This window comes from Prionailurus viverrinus, chromosome B4 (assembly GCF_022837055.1).
Source record: "Prionailurus viverrinus isolate Anna chromosome B4, UM_Priviv_1.0, whole genome shotgun sequence".
NCBI classification, from domain to species: Eukaryota; Metazoa; Chordata; class Mammalia; order Carnivora; family Felidae; genus Prionailurus; species Prionailurus viverrinus.
This window is the reverse complement of record NC_062567.1, coordinates 82,849,607-82,872,587: the sequence shown is the minus strand read 5'-3', so window position 1 is coordinate 82,872,587 and position 22,981 is coordinate 82,849,607. Positions and strand designations below refer to the sequence as shown.

Here is a 22,981-nt window from a genome sequence, read left to right as displayed (position 1 = left end):
AGAACTTATTAGAAGACCATAGGGAAGGAGAAGGGGGAAAAAAGTTAGAGAGGGAGGAAGGCAAACCATAAGAGACTCTTAAAAACTGAGAATAAACTGAGGGTTGATGGGGGGTGGGAAGGAGGGGAAAGTGGGTGATGGGCATTGAGGAGGGCACCTGCTGGGATGAGCACTGGGTGTTGTATTTAAACCAATATGACAATAAATTTCATATTAAAAAAAAAAGAAAGACACACTGAAAAAGAAAACCAAAACTGGATGCATCACAATTCTGGACATCAAGCTGTATTACAAAGTTGTAATCATGAAAACAGTATGGTAGTGGCACAAAGAGACACATTGATCAATGGAACAGAATAGAGAACCCAGAAATGGACCCACAGATATATGGCCAACTAACCTTCTACAGAACAGGAAAGAATAACCAATGGAAAAAAGACAGTCCTTTAGCAAATAGTATTGGGCAAACTGGACATGGACATGAAAAATGAACTGGACCACTTTCTTACACTGCACAAAAATAAATTCAAAATGGATGAAAGACCTAATGTAAGACAGGAAACCAGCAAAATCCTAGAACAGAAAACAGTCAACAAACTCTTTGACCTCAGCCACAACAATTTTTTACTAGACACGTCTTTGGAAGCAAGGGAAACAAAAACAAAAATGAACTGTTGGGACCTCATCAAGAATAAAAGCTTCTGCACAGCAAAGGAAACAATCAACAAAACTAAAAGGCAACCAACCTATGGAATGAGAGAAGATATATGCAAATGACATATCTGATAAAAGGTTAGTATCCAAAATCTATAAAGAACTTACCAAACTCAATACCAAAAAAACAAATAATCCAGTGAACAAATGGTCAAAAGACACAAAGAGATACTTTTCTGAAGAAGACATCTAGATGGCCAAATGACACATGAAAAGATGCTCAATATCACTCAGCATCAGGGAAATACAAATCAAACCCACAATGAAATACCACCTCAAACCTGTCAGAATGGCTAAAAGGAACAACTCAGACAACAGATGTGGGTGAGGATGTGGAGAAAGGGGAACACTTTTGCCCTATTAGTGGGAATGCAAACTGCTACAGCCATTCTGGAAATATGGAGGTTCTTCAAAAGGTTACAAATAGAACTACCCTATGACTCAGCAATTGCACTACTAGGTATTTATCCAAAGGATACGCTTATGCTGTTTCAAAAGAGAGCATGCACCCCAATGTTTATAACAGCACTATCCACACTAGCCAAATTATGGAAAGGCTGAGATGTCCATTGACTGACGAATGGATAAGGAAGATGTGGTACATATATATACACGATGGAATATTACTCAATGATTAGAAAGAATGAAATCTTGCCGTTTGCAACAATATGTATGGAACTAAAGCGTATTATGCTAAGTGAAATAAGTCAGAAAAATATCGTATGATTTCACTCATATGTGGAATTTAAGAAACAAAACAGATGAACATAAGGGAAGGGAAGGAAAAATAAGAAAATAAAATAAGATAAAAATAAGATAAAATAAAATAAAATAGGAGGCAAATCATAAAAGACTCTTAAACAAAGAGAACAAACTGAGGGTTGCTGTAAGGGGTTGTGAGTGGGGGGATGGGCTAAATGGGTGAAGGGATTAAGGAGGGCACTTGATGGGATGAATAGTGAGTGTTATATGTAAGTGATGAATCACTAAACTCTACTACTGAAACCATTATTACACTATGTTAACAAACTTGGATTTACATAAAATTTTGAAAAATACACACACACACACACACACACACACACACACACACACACACACAAATTCTGACCAGTGGAATATTACAGAAGTGCTGTTTATCCTTTCCAGGCCTGGCCCTAAAATATCTCCACATGTTCTTCCATGATGTCTGTGTTCATTCTCTCCAGACAAATGGAACAGATTTTAGAAACACAACAAAGTCTCAGGTGATGGCAGAGCCACTAGATGAAACATTGCTTGAGCAATAAATAAACATGTATTCCTTTGAGGCACTGGGATTTTTGGATTATTTGCTTAAAAGTAATAAAGTCAAGACTTGAGTTAATCTAAAAGTTATACAAATTTTTGTCTTGCTTGTGAGTTAGTCAACTACCTATTCAACAAAAAATTTTAACGTTCAAATTCAACGGACTTCTAGAGGAATCTGTTTCATTTGTATTTAAGAAGGGGAAAAAATTCATATCTTAACATTAGCACATTTTGTAGCTCAGGACAAGAGGAATTTGTGTGTAGTTCTAGTGAAGTGTTATTAAAGAACACCTGGCTCTCTGCCAGAGGAACAAGACAGGGTGCACAGTATCTACTGTTCTATAGTCATCAGAAATACTATAATTATATTCCTTAAAGTAACTGTCCAAAGGAGATACTCAGAAAGTGTTTTAGAAGCAGAAGTTTTCATTGATCCACCCAAGTAGCATTTTAATTTTTTTTAAATGTTTATTTATTTTTGACAGAGAGAGAGAGAGACAGAGCATGAGCAGGGGAAGGGCAGAGAGAGAGGGAGACACAGAATCCGAAGCAGGCTCCAGGCTCTAAGCCATCAGCACAGAACCCGACGCGGGGCTTGAACTCACAGACCGCGAGATCATGACCTGAGCCAAAGTCGGACGCTCAACCGACTGAACCACTCAGGCGCCTCCCCAAGTAGCATTTTAAAGATTCCTTTTGGTACCAGAACAAAAAATGCAGCAATTTAACCTAACTAAAAAGCTAAGAAAGGCAAACTGGATTAATGTAAAATCAGTGACATATAGAAAATGGAAAACACATATCTACATGAGCACATATGTGCACACATACACACACACACACACACACACACATGCACATAGGATTATTGGAGGATAAAATTTTCACCTCGGTAGCACACTAAAGAGACCAATATCCTACAGAATAATCATATGCCATTGACAAATGACCTCAGTGGAGGTATCACTGAATCAGGTCAGTAGAAGGCCTGGCCTAGATCTGGCTCTATCACTTTCTAGAGGCAGAGAGGAAGAAATGAGAAAGGCCTAAGAGCAGAGTGACAATGTTTTGAGCCTCAATTTCCATCTGCCACTAATGAGCTGTCTGTCTTGGGAAACTATTTTATGTCTCGATTTCCTCAGTTATATAATGGAGAGAAAATAATACCTATTTCACATATTGTTAAGAGGATTAAATCATATGATACATAACAAGCGCTTAGAGAGAACTTATGTGAAAGTAAATACTAATAAATGTTGAATATTATTTCTAATGGTATCTCCCTATCACTAATGAGCCATATTACCTTCAACTGCCAAGTAAGAAACTGTGCTAAATGATTTGTATGGTTTCTCTTAGTGCTTATATTCTAAGCCTACATCTGTATCTTAAAATCAAGTATCCAGTTGAAAAATGAAAACTCGAAAACCTAAATATTTTAAGTAATGACTGAAAAAAATTAGAGACAGTCTAGTCTGCTGTTGAGATTGATTTAAAGAAAAGAATTTACATAACAATGCATAAATAATTCCATTTTTTAAAAAATATTCAGAAGTGATACGGTACTTTATTTTTTATCCTTCATGAATCTTACCTCATTTAAACAAGGAATGTAATGAGATAATTTTCAGGCAACCATTTAAATTAAAACCTGTCATATTTAATGAGTACTACAGAGATAAGGAATTATTTTGATCACACAAACCTGAATGGATCCAGAATGTACTGATAACACTCCATTTTTGCAGCTGAAAGTGAAGTTCTTCCTAGGCTTATAGATTGTCAGCAATTGTAGGTTATTTCTCATTAAGAAGAAAGCATTTCTACCAACTGTAGCAGTGGTAGGAAATGATACTGACACTACAGTATAGACTTCACTCCAAATTAAATGGAAAGGTAGCTCCCTTGGAAATTCTATAATTTAGTGAATCTTAGTTTGTTCAAAGAAATTATCGTTCAAATAAAAACTCTAGTAATACTCAGATTCAGGTGAATAGTTCAAGAGGTGGAATCAATAAAATTATTAAGAATTCATTTGGAATTATATGTTTGATTGGTTTTAAGTGACAATATATACACCAAGACACTACATGTAAAACACTGTGGTACGGAAGAATTGTTTTCTTAATTGACAATTCCATTTATTACCAGAAACCTTACCTCCTGCATACATAACAGCCAGCATAATGGATGATATCCAGGCTATCTCACTGTAGGTAGCGTTGAATATTTGCTGAATTTCTTTGAAGAACACCGTGACTGCTTTGGGGAACGCATATGAAAATCCAATGGAGATAAAAGATGCTCCAACCACTACCCAGCCCCATCCTCCATCAGGAGGTGGATGCAGTGGGGCACCTGCTGGGGGTGGCATGTCTGCTCCTCTATTTGAAATTCAAATAACCTGTTTAAAGAAAATGAAATAACAGTTGAAACCATATTTCCATTTTCATACATTACTCTTGATAATCACCAAAATAGTATATTCCAGTTATAGCTACAACTATATAACTTTGCATGAATACTTTTTAATACTCTTATACTCAGAAAATTAACAAAAAAAATGGAATGAGGTATGTCACTTTGCTATGGGCTAAAAGTTGAAACCATTTAATTCACTTACAGAAACAAAAATTACTCAACGGTTTCAGTTCTGTACTGAAGTACCAACTCCAAAATAAGAGCTATCTCAATCTGATTTCTAAACATAGTAAAAACAGAGCTATTATCACTTAAAAACAGAATACATTTGGGGACTCCTGTGTGGCTCAGTTGGTTGAGCGTCCTAGGTGGCTCAGTAGGTTAAGTGTCTGACTCTTGATTTCCACTCAGGTGGTGATCTCCCAGTTCATGAGTTCGAGCCCTGCTTTGGGCTCTGGGCTGACACTGTGGAGCCTGCTTGGGATTCTCTCTCTCTCTCTCTCTGTCTCTCTCTCCCTCTCTCTCTGTTCCTTCCCCACTTGTGCTTTCTTTCTTGAAGTAAATAAATAAAAACTTAAAAAGAAAACCCAGATTACATTTTTAATCCAAAATACTTAGTATTTTCTTTACAAAGTTTAAAAAGGACCATGTATGGGGTAACTGGGTGGCTCAGTTGGTTCAAGCGTCCAACTTCAGCTCAGGTCATGATCTCGCGGTCTTTGAGTTCAAGCCCCATGTCAGGCTTTGTGCTGACAGCACAGAGCCTTGGAGCCTGCTTCAGATTCTGTGTCTCCCTCTCTCTCTGCCCCTCCCCTGCTCGCACTCTGTTTCTCTCTCTCTGTCAAAAACAAATAAACATTAAAAAAAAATTTTAAAGGACCATGTATTAAATCTGATAGATTTTAAAGAATAGATTTTTAAATTAGTAGAAATATTAGATCATTAGATACATTTTAGTATTTTTCTTATAATAATTGAGAACCCTTAAAAATATTTCACATGCATCTGTTTTCTAGACTCATAGCATTAGAAATTATATGGTTTTAATGAATTAATATTACCACTCTTCTCAAAATGGTGCTACCATTTAATGAATGATATATTTTATGCATTTTTTTCATAGCAATGAAATTCTTTCAAACAAATGAATGGCATGTTATTGTTTGCTAAAAGAAAGGACTTTCTCTCTGGATATGACTAGGAACACTTAACCGCTAACTTTATGGTACATAGCACCCACTCTCCTGTGGAAGAAATGATCACACATACTTAATACAACTGAAGTTAACTTTAAAACACCTTGGTTGCCTAACATCAATGTTTCTTTGTAAAGCTGTTTGCTTAGCTTTTGCTGTAATTGCCAGCCTTTCTCAGTGTCTTCTTATTACAACTCTCATGTTATTTGTGAACATATTTCAATTGCAATGCAGAGGAAAGAGAGAAGCAATTTTCTGTTAGTAAAATGTGTTGGAAATGAATTAATAAAAACTAATTTTGCCACCTGTTTTCAGAAAACCTACCAAAAAACTCAACAGATATCTATAAAAACAGAGACAGATTTTTTATTTTAATGTCAGATTACATCAGAGATACTTTCAGTGATCTTTTATATGTGTTTTTTATTTAGATTTTGAATGAAAATAGTCTAAATTCTAAAATTTTATAATCTGCTGATAGTTATACTGAAGGACTTTGCTTTCAGAAATTCACATAGGAAGAATGATAAAAATGAAACCTAAAATAGGTAGAGCAGTTCTCTGCAATTTTCCTGTTTGCATAAAAGAATCTGTCTTTGATTATTAATTCATGAGTTTAAACTATTATAGTTTTTATTACATCTGCTATTGTAAACACTCAGAAATACAACTGAATGATTTGTTTTATCATTTCAAAAATAACATTTCTAAATAATCTTACATACACTTTTAAATAATTAAGCATTATATCAATATGAATATTGAAGTTTACTAATATTCAAATCATGTGATGAATATGAATACTGAAATTTACTAATAAGCTAGGTTGATGTTAGGATTTCTATTGTATAGACAGGAATCTATATTCATAAAGGCCCTTAAAAAAAGGATTATATAGGTGGCGTAGGTGGCTCATCAGTTAACCATCTGGCTCTTGATTTTGGCTCAGGTCATAACCTCACAGCTCATGGGATAAAGCCCGAGTCAGGCTCCATGCGGACAGCATGGGACCTGCTTGGGATTCTCTCTCCCTTCCTCTCTGCGCCTCCCCTGCTTATGTGCTCTCTCTCTCTCTCTCTCTCTCTCTCTCTCTCTCTCTCAAAAATAAAAATTTTTAACAAAAAAGGATTATATGACTGAAATATTTTTTCTCCTCAATCCTTGTTTTGTATTGTTATTTTTTCACCAGTTTATCTTAGTATGCGATCTTTTGTTATCTGTTTACAGCACATTTGCTTGATTTTAATTATAACCACATACTCCAGGTTGAGAGGCACCATTTATACCTCTTCACTTTCTTATCTCCTAGCTGTTTAGTTTTTTCCATATAAATTGATATCTCATGATCTCTTAACTAAATCATTACAAAGTACAGCCTAACCAATTAGCCCTTGAAATATTCCACTTTCATCTGTTCATTATTTCTTTTAATGTTTATTTATTTTAGAGCGTGTGCGTGAGCAGGGGAGGGACAGAGAAATAGGGGGACAGAGGATCCAAGTGGGTACTGTGCTGACAGCAGTGAGCCAGATGCGAGGCTCGAACTCACAAACCACAAGATCGTGACTGGGTCAAAGTCGGATTGCAGGTGCCCCCAACCTGTTCGGTATTAAAAAACTCCTGAGTTGATTAAGTCAGATCCAATTCACACACTCAATGGTCTCGTTAGTTTCCTGTGCACAATTCTGTTAATATTTTACACAACTTATAGCTGTTGTGTCTTTTTCCTTTTGTTTGTGGAAATAATCAGAAAAAATAGGAATTAAAAGTATAATTTTACCTGTTGATAGATGCCAAATTGAACAGATTTATTTGGATTATCCGTGGAATTTTTAAGCCTAGTCACTATTCCTTGAAGTGATATGTGAAGGCAATGCAAAGGGGAGAGTAGAGCAGACTCTGTATTTCCTAAAGAAATGAATAAAACAAAGGTTACATGTATAATTCAATCCCATAAGCCTCATTAAAGCCACTAGCTTTAATCATCCCAGGAAAACATGTGACCATGTTTTAATAATTAGCAAAATTTCTTTGTCAACCCATCAATTGGATTACTACAGTATGAACAAAATGACAAACATATATGTGTGAGAAAAAAAAATTATAAGTATAAAATGAAGAACTAGGCATTTTTTTAAAAAGTAAATAATAGATTGCATATCTATCAATATGAGAAGGAAATTTATTGGCATTCATTAGCTGTCACTCAAATAATTTCCTATACTCATTTAAATAATTTGCTGTAGGGGCGCCTGGGTGGCGCAGTCGGTTAAGCGTCCAACTTCAGCCAGGTCACGATCTCGCGGTCCGTGAGTTCGAGCCCTGCGTCAGGCTCTGGGCTGATGGCTCGGAGCCTGGAGCCTGTTTCCGATTCTGTGTCTCCCTCTCTCTCTGCCCCTCCCCCGTTCATGCTCTGTCTCTCGTTGAAAAAAATTTTTTAAATAATTTGCTGTAAAATTCAATTAAAGAAAATATCCATTGACAAAGGAAACAAAGTTTAAAAGAGAATTATGGGAAATATTACCAATAATATATATGTCTCACAATGAGACAGACTGGGTCATGAAAAGGAATAAAAGTATTTTAGGGACCTTCTGATTTAGAATTAAAACTTCCTAATCAGATCTGGGTGACAGACAAATAGGCTAAAATTCCCTAATACATCAAATACTATTATTTCAACTTGAATCTTGTGCTGAATATATAGAAGCTAGTACTTAGAGTTTATTTTGTTTGGGTTAGACATTCCTTTGCCCAGATTAAAGCCGAGAAAAAGTCAACTCTTTCAATTAAATAATCAGTTTCCTGTTTTGCATACAAGGCTGCTGTATCTAAAGTGTTGAAGGCAGGCAACAGAGCCACCAGACCATACAAATGAGATTTGTATGACAGGATGAGCAAAGCCTGTTGCCAAGTCAGTGAGAAACTGAGGGTGGGGACCAGAATGAAGAGTACTCAGGGGATTATAAAGTCAAGAATAAAATCTGATAAATGGATAAGGCTGGAATTAAAGTCTTAACTTACACTAGGAAAAAAGAGTTCATGCTAAATGGGTCTCCCAGGTCTGGGGTAACAGCAGCGAGGAGAAACATCTGTTCTGGTCTTACCAGGTGCCTTGGGAGCCTTGGTAACTTTAAGCCAGGTAATCTAGGGATGGCAGCCCCATCCTACTACATGTAACTAGCCCATCCGAATGCAGAAAACCCTTCTTATATTTTACGAAATACAGTTTCTGTCCGTTTCCTCTGGCACAGAGAACTGCCCTGAGTTCAGGGCAAAGCCTCAGAGGAAAGCCTGAGGCATTCCTGAAAACTGGGCTCCGACCTTGCAGTCCATGCTTAATTATCATCATGCTTTATGGAGGTCAGCAGAGAGGCCACAACAAGCAATCTTGACAAGTCCACATTCTAAATGCCATCTAACATTTCTACAAAACTTTCACAGTGCTTTAACCTGACTGGTCTATTTTCTTACACAAAGACCAACGCATATGCATGGCTTTTTCAACAAACTGGCCAAAAATCCAGTAAGTTATAACTTCCTGCTTGGTAATTATAACTATATTAATCTATTTTACACCCCTTTCTCTACATCTCTAAAACTATCATATTTTAATACATGTTTATGCAAATATATTTATATCCATACAACCCATATATTGATCTTTAGGTTTTTTCTTATTTTTTTAAATGTTTATTTATATTTGAGAGAGAAAGAGAGAGAAAGAGAGACAGAGTGTAAGTAGGAGAGGGGCAGCAAGAGAGGGAGACACAGAATACAAAGCAGGCTCCAAGCTCTGAGCTGTCAGCACAGAGCCCAACTTGGGACTCACAAACTGTCAGATCATGACCTGAGCCAAAGTCAAATGTTCAACCCATTGAGCCACCCAGGTGCTCCAGTCTTTAGTTTTAAAAATGAAAAGTAGTGTTTTAGAATTGTGTGCCCTACTAAAAAAATAGTAGAAGATCAACAATCCTTAAGAATATGGGAAGGTTTTATTTTAATTTGGGAAAGCAACTATTTTGGACATTGTTTCCTAAAGTCCAAGAAGGCATAAACCTTATGTGTTCCCACAAAAGCTGGGTTAATTACCATAGGTGCAAGTTGGACTATGCTCTCAGCTAATTTGGTTTCTTAGCAGTTCTCACATATGCCACTTGCTTCATGATGGCTTTTACTTACAACAGGATGCATGAAAAAAAAACCCAGCAATGCTTAATTTTTCCCCCAAAGATTCAATTAATTATCATAATTCCATAAATGAAGAGGAAGTGGTGTTTTTAATCACATTTAGAGATAAGGGCATATGGGGCACCTGGATGACTCATTCGGTTAAGCATCCAACTCTTGGTTTCAGCTCAGGTCATGATCTCACAGTTCATGAGTTTGAGCCCCCCACTGGGCTCCTTGCTTACTGTGCGGAGCCTGCTTCAGATTCTCTGTCTCTCCCTCTCTCTGCCCCTCCCCTGCTCATGCTCTTTCTCTCTCTCAAAATAAATAGGCTAAAACAAAACAAATCACTGGATTCTGTGAAAAGAGAGACACACAGAGATAGAGAGAGAGAGGAGGGCATGAAGAGTTAGAGGTGCTAAGTGATTTTTCCAATGTGTAATGTCCAGTAAGTGATCAAATTGGTACCATGACTAGTATTTTTGTTAGGCCCATTGTTACCGATTCCACTTTGACACAGCAACTTAGAGGCTGCTCTTTCTGCTAACAAATACATTCCTTCGGTTTTATTTCTATGGTGAATTTCCAAATTTCAATTCTTGCATATATCCTTGTCTGTCTGGTCCATTGGAATTCAAATATTTGTTCTCTAATTCTAAAACTCAACTATCCTTCAAAGTCTTTAGGAATTCATCACTATTTCAGCTTATTTACATCTACCCTGTCTATAATGTGGTTGAGTATATACACTACAATATATCATTGTCATTGACAAAAAGGGTGACTTAATGACTACCGAAAACATTTGGCTATAAAGTAAAAAACTTAGGGGGCGCCTGGGTGGCTCAGTCGGTTGAGTGTCCGATTTTGGCTCAGGTCATGACCTCACAGCTCGTGAGTTCGAGCCCCACTTCGGGCTCTGTGCTGACAACTCAGAGCCTGGAGCCTGCTTCAGATTCTGTGTCTCCTTCTCTCTCTGCCCTTTCCCTGCTCACACTTTGTCTCACTCTGTTTCTTAAAAATAAATAAATGTAAAAAAATAAAAAATAAACTTTTTAAAGTAAAAAACTTATGTGGGGGGACATGCTAAAGCCCCAAAACCTTGCTTTATCTTCTAGCAATAAATATGGGTTGACTAATCTATGGAGAGGAAGATGTAGTACAAAGAAATAATATAACTATTAGTGATGATCAATGGGTAGACTCCAGTGTTATATTTAGGGCCCTTTCTCATTCAGTTGCACAGAATATCAGAATGTTCCTTTATATATTTTGCAAATAATTTTTCTTCAACTACCGAAATCTAAATCAGGATGCCTCAATTTTATGAACCCTTATCAATAGTCTAAGCCATCCAGAAGTCTGTGTTGCAAAATACAGTCCAGAAATAATATTCTCAGGAAACTAAGTCCCAAATTAAATCAATTGATGTTAGGAGACTATTGACTTCATTATAAATTCATCTAGATAGCCCATAGATAAAGCATGGCTTGTTCTTCACATCCTACCTTGGCTGTGTTTTCACCTAAAGGGATTACTATGTTCCTTAAAGAATAATGAAGAAGACTTTTTGCTTTCTGTTTCCTTTTTCTTATACAAAAGGATAGAGTTGTGTCAAATTAACGTACGATATTTAAGTTTAGATGATAACTCACCCAATTTTACAATAGGAATTAAACTGAACCAAATCTTCTCTTTTCCAACAGGTAATTGAATTAAAATGGGAATCTAATGCTGAGAGGTTATTTTATTCTTCCAGATGGACCATCTTTTAAATCCTATAGACTGATTTACTTTGACAACTAGACAAGAGAGATATCAATAGTGCATGGCCCACAAAATGTCAGTAACACAAAACCTATTTTTAGATGTGAACTACTGCTGTAGTTAAAAGGACTCTGAGAATGCTAATTGATAATAAAGGTCAAACTAACTGAAGATGTTTTTATAATGGGCAAATTATAAAAAATAATATGAACCAGCCCATAATTATTTATAAAGAATTGGAAATGGACATCCCACACCAAGCAATTCCCAATTTCTAATCCTATACTTTAGAATTGTGTAAAAGCAGTTTTAGTGGGCTGAATAGGGGCCCCCCAAAAGATGTCCATGTCTAATCCCTAGAATCTGCAATATACCTCATATGGTCCTAGAACCTGAGTGCTTGTGTTACCTCAAAATTCAGATGTTGATACCTAATCCCAAATGGTGATGGTATTTGAAGGCAGAGCCTATAGGAGGCAGTTAGGTCACCAGGGTGAAGTTCTCATGAATACGGTTCATGCCCTTTTAAATGAGTCCCCGAGACAGCTCCCTTGCTCCCCCTGTCGAATGAGGATACTATGAAGCAGGAAGAGGGCACTACCTAGACACTGAATCTGCTGGCACCTTGATCTTTGACTTCCCAGTCTCCAGAACTGTGAGAAATAATTTATGTTATTTATAAGCCACCTAGTATATGGTATTTTGTTACAGCAGCCTTAACAGACTAAGATAAAACTCGGTACCGGAGGCAGGATGCTGTCAGACATTATCTTTTTTACCTCTTATATTTTAGTGACATTCTCTGGTCAACCTGGAAAAATGGAATTATATTTACAGATTTTTGGGTCTTCCATTATGCATTTAGTCTTCAAAGATTTTCTGGTATTTGTTTCTTTCCTCAATTTGAAAGGAAGGTAATTGACTGGCACTAAGAAAGGGGTGTTAAAAAAAATTCCTGAAGATTTCCAGGAAGATTACAGGGCCATAGAATACCCTTCTCACTTTTCTATTACAAAGCCCATTTTAAAAAATTAAGTAAAGAAAAAAATCCGTAAGATCTCCTGATACCAAGGATGAGATTGAGAAATATGCTAGAATCTCCTAGAAGTTTCTATAAAATACAACACTGTTGAGGGCAGGATTAAGATACAGTACCAGAGCAAGGTGAATCAAACCAGCCAGAGACATGAAGTAACATGGTCTTCCATTTCACCAATATAAGCTCCCTTATTCCTCTGCTCACCAGGTGGCTGAAGCTTCCTGTGAAGCAATGCTCCTTTTAGAATCTTGTTTAAGTTCCATCTATGACATACCTCTTTGTCCCCCAATAGAATTGTAACCCAATTCTACAATGCCTGCATCCTCTCACCCTTGAGTCATAGTGTTTATCATATGGGGAAAGTAAAGACAACTTAAATGACCAATGCTGGGAAGTGGTTGAACATATGTCACTGCCATTCACTTGGTAAACTGTTATACATACATTAAATGATAATTACAAAAATTGTGCAGTAACAAGGGAAATATGTATTATATAATGTTCAGTGAAAACACGATGCTAAAAATGTGTATGATAGCAAAATTCAAAATATATGACAAAAGAGATGCATTTAAAAAGACCTCATAAAGGGCACCTGGGTGGCTTAGTCAGTTGAGCGTCCAACTTCAGCTCAGGTCATGAGCTCAGGGTTTGTGAGTTTGAGCCCCACATCAGGATTTTGGATCCTCTGTCTCCATCTCTCTGCCCTTTCCTGGTCCTGCTCTTTCTCTCTCTCTCTCAAAAATGAATATTTATTTAAAAAAAAAAACAACAACACATAGGTCATAGTCTTGGGGTGAGGTTGGTAAAAAATATATATATTTAACTATACTAGTTTGGAATAACACTTATTATAATATCTTACTGTATAAAATGCTTTAAGTTAATCTTACACATTTAATTATTTGCCCTAATTTTGGGGTTTATGTCTGCTTTGAAAAATAGGTTAATTTTAACTCATACACAACCAATTCAAATATGGTTATTGTAAGTAATAGAGTGAAGTTGGAAGCTATATTTTTAGAGACCTTTCCTCCATTTTTGTTTCCTTTTGTCTTGCTTTATATGATTTTGTTTTTAGTTATATCTAAATGAAATGATGAGGCTTTTGTATTGTAAAGAGGATACCCAGAGATGGTCTCGATCTATCAGTTTAGATATACATTACATTTTCTCACTACCAATTACCCATGTAAATAACACTTCTTGTTACCTCTTAAATTACAAGTAAGCATCACTGATTAAGACACCTGACATTTTGACCTGTATTTTCTCATAATTCTATTGAGTAGCTATTGTCTCCATTTTGCAGACAATGAACTGAAAGCCAACCATGTCGGGTATCTTTCCTTAAGTCTACCTGCTGCACTTGTTTCACTCTAGGACAAGGCGCTCAGAGTTAAGAACTGCACACTTCCTACTATCTTCATGTTACTCTGCAATCCTGAACCACTGGCAGTGTGCACGTTGCCGCCCTTTTTCCACCCTACTATCTATTTTGCCTGTTCCAATTCTGCTTTGCTTCTTGTCACTTGCCTAGGCTTTCTGCCTTCCACCCATTTCAGCTCTGTACTTCCCAGGAGACTTCAGGAGACATTCAGTTGGTAATTGCCAAACTAGGAAGAGGAAACAAAAGCTGGAGCCCACGGAAAATTAACCATCCAGTGCATTCAGGAAATGGTATCAAGAGTCAGGACTATAAGGCTTTGAAGGGAAGGGCTGTGCAACTCTTAGAAACCTAACCAAGTTGTCAGTTGTTTCTTTTATTACACACTTAGCAATGGATTCGATTGACAATTGTATTTTTTCTTCATCATTATTTGTCCTGGTCTACTCATGTTTGCCCTGCTTCTCTGAAAGCAAAATATACTCCCTTCCCACTAACTTTGGACATGCTTTGTCAATGTGATATAAAGCAGTAAGAGTCACCTTAAAATATGTTTGCATGTTTTGACACTATGCGTATAGTCCTTACTTCTAATATGAAAACATGTCCCTAGATCCCTGATGTTTGAAGGTTAGCCAGGAGCCAACCGGCGCTATTGCTGACCCATATTTCCAAGTAGTATGAGTAAGAAATAAATATCTATTGTCATAAGCCTTAACATATTAGAGCTGTTTGATAGAACAACAAATTTTGAGGCGGTGTGTGTAAAACAAAATCCTAAAATGTGTGGCATTGGCTTTAGGGATAGGCTGATGGTTGTGAGGAAGGACCCTGTTAGAAGAGATTAGAAAAATGACAATTATGTTAAGCAGAGGCAAAATATTTGGTAAAACTATTTGTCTGTGGCATCTTGGAAGGCAGAAAATGCACACAGGGCAGTTGGCATTTTGGGACAAGAGATTTAGATAAAGAATGTTGGTATCATGAGTTGGTTTTAACTAGCTACATTTAATAAGTACTAGCAGAGGCAATAAGGTCATAATAGATTTGATCTGCTTGCAAGCAAGGGTGGAAAGGAAAAAGGGACAATCCATGTATTACAGGGACTTGGAGGGTTGTAAGACACATTTCCATCCCCTATAGATAGCCTGGTAAAAGATTCTCAAATTAAGACACTGCCTCAATGCAAAAACTGAATCAAAAGGTCACGGGAAAAGGCCAAACCAAGGGTGCAGCCTTAGTGCTTTTTCTTAAAATCTCTTACTGGCTTGAGTCAGACACCAGTAAGTTCTTTCAGTTTAAAAAATAGTTGAGGGCAGGGGTGGAAAAGAAATGAATCGTTGGTCTCTGAAGGTCTAGTAACCTTAAATTGTCTCTCATTAAGTGTATTTAGAGAGGCATTGCTCATAAAGAACTGAGAATGTTCTTATTTGCACTAATTGGAATCAAATAATTTTAAAAACATTTTAAAGGGTTATATTATAAAATGTTGTCATCAGCCTGGATAGAAAGGAATAGTGTCTGTTGGAAATATAAAATGATCAAGTGATTAAAATGACTCCTATATCCTGCATCTTGCTTTATGTGACATACAGAGATCTAACACTGGAAAATTCAAATACATAGATCACATTAAATGTCACTAAAGTGCCGTAACCCTTTGAGCAAGTGGCATTCACACTGGCTCTTAGTTTCCTTATTTGTAAAAAGACAGCAGGATTAGGCGTTCTCTGAGGTCCCTTTCAGCTTATATTTGATTCTATGACACAAAAATAGTCCTATTTTATAGACTCTCTTAGCTTGTGAAATACAAATTTCTTTCTCTCCGAAAATAAGTAATGAACAGATAGATATTATTTGAGCAAGTTTTCCAAGATTCCAAAAACTTGGAAATGAGAAAAGTTCTTTTGAAAGAATCCTCTGAAGGAATTTCATTATGTAAGGGGACTGGGCCATGTACTTAAATACAAGAAGGCTCCTACAGGACAAGTATTAGTTCCTTAAATGTGCTTAGAATTTTATTCAATTCCCAAATCACAATTTAGTTTCCATAAAAATCATTATATGAGATCCTCAGAGGACCTGGTTGGTATGTGTTTGAATGGTTTTTCATGATCAGGATTAAAATATTGAAGCATATTGCCATGTTCTTTAACAGAATATGTTCCCATAAAAGCAGGACAATTTGGTTCAGTGTTGCAAATAAATCACGTGAAGGCATCTTTCCAAAACAGAGTGAAAACAGCACCTTGCACATGATATATTCAAAGTGTTTTAAAAACTATGTAATATTTCAATTCATACACTATATATTTTTAGTTCCCAAATTTGCCCAATTTATATGTCCCTAAATAAAAAAAAATGTACTATACAACTACCAAACGGGAATCAGGTCATCGTATTATTGTTCAGTAAAAATAACATGTTCGATAGAATTTTAAATAGTCACTGAAGATATCATTAATAATGCATAAGAATTGACTATTTACAAACATTCTAAAAGGTATCCCTCTTGTCTAACTTATATATAAATTTTATGACACTGACATTGGTGGGGACCGTTAACTGCAGTCATTTCTTATAAAAGATCAATAAAACCCAGCTGAAATAGGAGGCAGAGCCGAAGTGATTACTTTCATCCCATTTTATGACATTCTCAAGAATCACTCTGAAGATCCTCTCAGGAAACTTCCCTGTAAAGCCCCACAGAATCCACAATTTTAAGCCCTCATATTTAGAATCTGATGTTATTGTTATGTGATATGCACTGAACACTGATAATGAAGTTGATGCTGACTGGAACAAAAATGAACCCAAAGTTAAATAGAACCTAGATGAGAGCTACAGGAGCCACTGAAAATAAATCCATTGGTTCGATCCCGCTTGTCACTTCTAGAAGGTCACCAGAAAGAAGCATCATCCCCAACGCAGAGAAAAGAAAATCGTCTCACTCCCTTTCTCCTTTCCTTACAGTACTAGTCAAGGCTGTGAACCCCACAAAAATACAGAAACAAATGCAGTCATCTGAGAACAGACGACACACTAGTACCACACAAAGTTAGAGTAATGAAATGATGAGAACCCTTTCATCTTTGCACGCTGTATCCATTTTTCCCCCTTAGCTTTCTCCTAAAAGCCTGGAGGCTTCACTCAGATTTTGCTGCCACCTGGGCAAGGATGATATCGATAATTCCAAGCAATTTGAGGTCAATTTAATTTCTCTACCTTTAATCATTTTATTAGTTTAATTTCGTTTCCACCTTGCTGTTCCCTTGTAGATCCTGGCATCCACCCATCTTCTCAAGAAACTGTCCTGCCTGATGGGTACCACTCTGTTCCAGGCGATTCACTCCTATTTGTTCTGAATTTGCCTCAGCCAGGGAAGAGCTCCCCCACCCTGAGGCTTTCTTTACACTCCTTGCTGCTTTACAAGACAGCGCTAAGCTTTCTCTGACTTTTAGTTTGCTCGTCCAACACATCCCCGCCTGACTGACAGCAAGACAAGCAGCTGAGGTAGGAACTACAGGCTGCTACCGTTTCTCCCTAGAACTTTCCAAACCTGGGGACAGCAGAAAGGGGATTCCTATCTTTAACCTCCACTGCAAACAAACCTTCTCTTCCTGTTCTGTTCTAGACAAAAAGACATCCTTCACTTTTCTCATGCTAATTCATTTATTTATCATTGTTAAGGAACTCTCTCTGACCTTTCTAAGGGCTTTGGAAACAATAATTTCCATGCGTTATTTTTAATTTTTAATGTATTTGTCTATTCTGGTTCTTTCCTTTAGCCTACTGTGTTTACCTCTTCAAGCCTAAAAAGAACAGGAAAGCATAACCTACTCCAGTTACCATTTTTTTCCTGAGCTTTCATTATATTTCTCTCATCTTTACCTCAAAACTTCATGCAAGAGCCATCTTCCCTTAAAACCTCTATTTTCTCCCCATCTACTCGTAATTCCTTGCTTGGAACCTATCACTTGCAAGCTTCGCTGAATAAATTTTCTCTTAAAAACGAGCTATGACTTCCTAATCTCCAAAACCACTGGCGCTCATTTCAGAATTTTCTATGGTATTTAACAATATTTAATTGTACTTTGTACTTGAGACTTTGGTTTCTATCTCACTCCCTCACTCTACCTCCTTCCATGACTAGTTTTCCTCTTCAGGTCCAACTATGTGGGTTCTCATAAAGGTCATAATGTTGATTCTCTTTTTCCTTTACCTACTCTCCATAATAGCATCTACCTGTAAAAATTCAGTTACCACTTTTACACGTGAGGTAGCAATTCTCTATCCCTTGCGGCTATGTTTTTCCTAAGTTATAGTTCTTTATTTCGTACTACTCCCTAGACATTTTCAAAAGGATATGCCACTGAAATGTTAAATTCCCCTAAGTCTGTTAATTGTAATAACAGTCAGGTCCTAGGCTGTAAATCCATAAGTCCTTCCTTACGCATGGATACTTTTCTTTAATAGCTCCTGAATGCATCTTTCTTTTAATTTCTCTTTGACCAGTATGGTTCACACTCCTGTTCATCTCACATTGTCCCCTAAGGGACTGTCCCATCTGCAATTTCCCATGCTTGCCTCCTATAACCTCTTCACACAGCCAGCCTCCCTTTGATGTTCCCCAGCAGGATTAACCTCCCAACAGTACCCTCAGATTGGGTTACTGCATCACTCAAAAACTTCAGTGGTACCGCAGAGTACAAGGCATTGCAATATTTGACTATACTAAATCTTTCTTGCTCATTTTTATCATTCAAGTTTTAAATTTGCATAATACTCTATCTATATATTACATAAAATACCTGTCCCACAGGATGTTTACATATAAGTAATCAGGTAGATTTGAGGAATTCTCTGCTAAATGATGTGTTTATTTCACAGTTTCTCAGTCTTCACTGTTAATACGCATTTTGGTTTGCTTTAGTTATAGGATACAAAGCTCCCAGACTTGTTTTAGGGCAGAAAGGGGCTTTTTCCCCCCAAGAAGTCTACCTTCCCTTCATTTACTCAATCCTCCTACATAGTCACATGAGGAAATAATGCCCATCCTTCCACACAAATAAACGATGCCTTGTAAAATAAAATCATGGAAGTCTTTCTAATAACTTATGAGAAGGGAAAATCTACCTTCTCTAAACTCTGAAAGCCATTTTATTATACTATGCCGTATCTTATTTTGAAATTATTCACGTCTATCCCCCATCCTGGACTGTAAGTATCTTGAGACCATGAACCATGAATAAATCATATTATATTCTCTATAGTACCTACCACGTAACCTCAGATTAAGTAAATAACTTCATTCCAGGATATATAAAACTTGACATAGGTTGTTTTTGTGTTTTAAAGTACTTCACTTCTTATAGTCCTTTCGAATGAAGAAATTTATGTACATTCAATTATATAAACTGGCACTTAGTAATAACATAAAAATCCTAACATGGAGTTTGTTACTCATACAATCCTAAAATAGACATTGGTGCTAGAATCATTATCTGCAGATAATGACAAAATTTACTCAATGTATTTAGTTTCAATGGCTCAATTTATTTCAGTAAATGGGGTCTGGGATTCACACAGAACTAAATGAAACTAGGTAAATTTTGGTCCCACAGAAAACTTTTTTTAATTAAAAAAATTTTTAATGTTTATTTATTTTTGAGAGAGAGAGTGTGAGCAGGGGAAAGGCAGAGAGAGGGGGAGAGAGAGAATCCCAAGCAGGCCCTACACTGTCAGTGCAGAGCCCGATGTGAGGCTCAAACCCACGAATCATGAGATCATGACCTGAGCTGAAATCAAAAGCCAGAAGCTTAACCGACTGAGCCACGGAGGCGTCCCTCACAGAAAACTTTGTAAAAGCCAGTCAGATTCTAGTCAAACTAATTAGAATTTCTAGTTTCACCCAGTTCCTTTGGGGTCAAACATGTAAAATGTATTACCAAGGACCCTGGGGAATAAAGCTGTATCATGGGATTCCTAGAGGCTCATAATTCTACCTGGTTCTAAGCTGACCCATCAAAGTGATGGAAATAAATATACCTTTGAATCTAGCCCTGTCTTGAGAGGAGTTCAGACTGACTAAGCCATGCTCCTTCAGGACCTAAGGAAAAATGTCCTGAATGACACAGATGCCATCTATGTCTAGAGCTGACTCTCTCAAAAGAAACTGTAACAGAGATCCCCATCCAAATATAAGACACTAAGACATGCTGTAGGTTGAATCACTATTTAAAATACTATGTTCAGTAACACCTGACCTTAAAAGGGGTTACCAAATGAGAAACACTCTTCATCTCTCTTCATTCCCAACCATGCTTATACCTCTCTCTCATTACTATGCATCTCCTGGTAAACCAGGAGATTACAGCAGATTCGCTGGTTACAAAAAATGTTATGAACAACTTTTCTACAATTTTTGGAGCAGTTCTAATTTTAAGAAAATGTTTGTAATGAGGTATGGAGACTTCTAGATTCAAAGGAAAACAATACGTTTATACAGACGATTGTTCTGATGCAGGTAAAATTGAGGTTCCAAACTACGCTCATAGAGCTAGTGAGCTGAAGATGATTCTAGGAATCTATTTGCATGAATTAACAATTCTGTTTTGTTGTTGTTGTTGTTGTTGCTGTTGTTGTTTTGTCTTGCTATGTGGCTAAAGGCAGAGAGAAGAGTGCATGGAGGCCTAGGAGAGAGTAAAATAATCCAGTAAACAAGATGTATGGCATGGTACCCATGCTCAGTCTGCAGATTCTAATGGACAGAGAGTTTAGGGACAGAAGCTCAAGAAAACTGTTTTCCCAAAAGACTTTGAAGGTCTGTACACATTGATGTTTTCAGATTAAGAAGATAAAGTTTGGCCAGCTTCAGGCCCTCAGTAGTCAATTACTTTTGAGCATCAGAAGACAAGGTCTTTTCCATTGGCAATGTTTTGTTTTTCTTGTTGTTGTTTCCACTGAGGGCATTATTGGTGAGAAGCAGTAGTGGAAAACCTCATTTGATCTCTTTCTGATCTCATGTGATTCCCAGAAATGTTTGATGGAAGATTTTTCAGAGAATTCAAAGTCCTTATAAAAAAGTAAAAGGTGAAGAGTCAGAGGAACTGGGATCATTAATATCAACCTGACTCCATATTCAGTTAATATTCAAGAAGTATCAATTGAAAGCCTACTGTATGCCAAGTGCAGTGGCTACAGTGCTGAACAAAACAAATCCCCACCCATGGTTGCGTATTTTAGTGGACGAGAGAGGCAAAAAGAATGTTATAAATATAGACAAGATAATAACAGACTGATACCGTGTAAAAAGGAAAATAAACAGGGTATAATGATAGAGATTCATCATTCACGGGTGGGATAAACAAACAAACAAACAAACAAACAAAAAACAAGCTTGCAAATAAAGTAGCCAGGGGAAGTAAAGGAAGTAAAATGTGGAGGAATTTTTATTTCACTTCCTTCTAAATAGTAGAAGTTGAAGAACCTTCTTCTCTCCCTGACTTCTTCTCAATCCAAAACTTAATTGCAATCAAGATAACTCATCCTCAGTCTAAGAGAAATAAGACTAGATATAATCCCTATGAAGTTCAAAGTTGTTTTTCAAACATAGTTAACCATTTGTTTTCTGGAAAACATTATATTGGAAAATGCCCCCGTTTTCTGTGATATTCAGCCCCAGGGCTCTTGGATGCTCTAAGGATCAACTCACTGCCTGCTTCATTCTTTCTTGGCTGTGGGTCCCAGGAACTCAGCCTGTTTTCTAGTCTTCTTGTCTGTTGCCTCTCTGTCTTTATTTAAATTCTACTCTTGTAGTCTTGACTGGAAAGTGGGATAGTTTCCCTAAATCTTTCATTTCTTGACTGTCCTAAAGTTAGACAGAAAACTCCTTTGTTTTGGGGGTTATTATGAATCATCACTGTGGGGAAATACATGGGGATAGTAAAAATGATAAATATGGTAAGTTTTACAGCTTGTAGTATTAACTGTGCTGGTCTTCAATTAGAGATTTTGCCTGTCTCTGAGATGATAATTAAAGTGGAAAATGAATCTCTATCCTGAGTTCTCATTCCTGGAGATAAGCCTTCCAAGTCTCTTCCTTCATTCTAATTGTCTGCCCTCATGATGAAATCAAGACAGAACATTGTGTTTTCATATCTTCTTGTTTCCTGTGGTGATACATTCATTCACTCACTTAACATTTACTGGGTATCTCATTTATGTAAGGCATTAGAAATATAAAGATGACCAGGACACAAAATATTGTCTCTGACCTATGAAATAACTCCATCTAGGAGGTAAATTATGAAGTAGATGGTTACAACAGAGTATGCTATTTTTTTTCCGTTTCTTTTTTTTTTAATTTTTATTTTTTCAATATATGAAGTTTATTGTCAAATTGGTTTCCATACAACACCCAATGCTCATCCCAAAAGGTGCCCTCCTCGATACCCATCACCCACCCTCCCCTCCCTCCCACCCCCCATCAACCCTCAGTTTGTTCTCAGTTTTTAAGAGTCTCTTATGCTTTGGCTCTCTCCCACTCTAACCTCTTTTTTTCTTTTTCCTTCCCCTCCCCCATGGTTTTCTGTTAAGTTTCTCAGGATCCACACACGAGTGAAAACATATGGTATCTGTCTTTCTCTGTATGGCTTATTTCACTTAGCATAACACTCTCCAGTTCCATCCATGTTGCTACAAAGGGCCATATTTCATTCTTTCTCATTGCCACGTAGTACTCCATTGTGTATATAAGCCACAATTTCTTTATCCATTCATCAGCTGATGGACATTTAGGCTCTTTCCATAATTTGGCTATTGTTGAGAGTGCTGCTATAAACATTGGGGTACAAGTGCCCCTATGCATCAGTACTCCTGTATCCCTTGGGTAAATTCCTAGCAGTGCTATTACTGGGTTATAGGGTAGGTCTATTCAGAGTATGATAAACATCATTAAATGGGTAAATTCAGATTTCTATGGAGAAAGATGAGGAA

General features: G+C 36.9%; 1 protein-coding gene across 4 annotated transcripts in view; it reads right to left on the bottom strand.

The window, feature by feature from the left end:
• The window catches only part of SLC16A7 (solute carrier family 16 member 7), a 191,055-nt gene that overhangs the window by 86,473 nt on the left and 81,601 nt on the right, over window positions 1-22,981 (bottom strand). For 3 of the 4 annotated variants that reach the window (XM_047867067.1, XM_047867069.1, XM_047867068.1), the window contains exons 2-3: window positions 7,402-7,529; window positions 4,165-4,408 (exon numbers count right to left, since the gene is read on the bottom strand). In XM_047867067.1, coding sequence (XP_047723023.1) covers window positions 4,165-4,378 — 214 coding nt within the window. In that variant the 5' untranslated portion in view covers window positions 4,379-4,408; window positions 7,402-7,529. Of the gene's footprint in view, window positions 1-4,164; window positions 4,409-7,401; window positions 7,530-12,713; window positions 12,821-22,981 lie in introns of those variants that run through there. The other variant, XM_047867066.1, reaches the window with a different exon arrangement.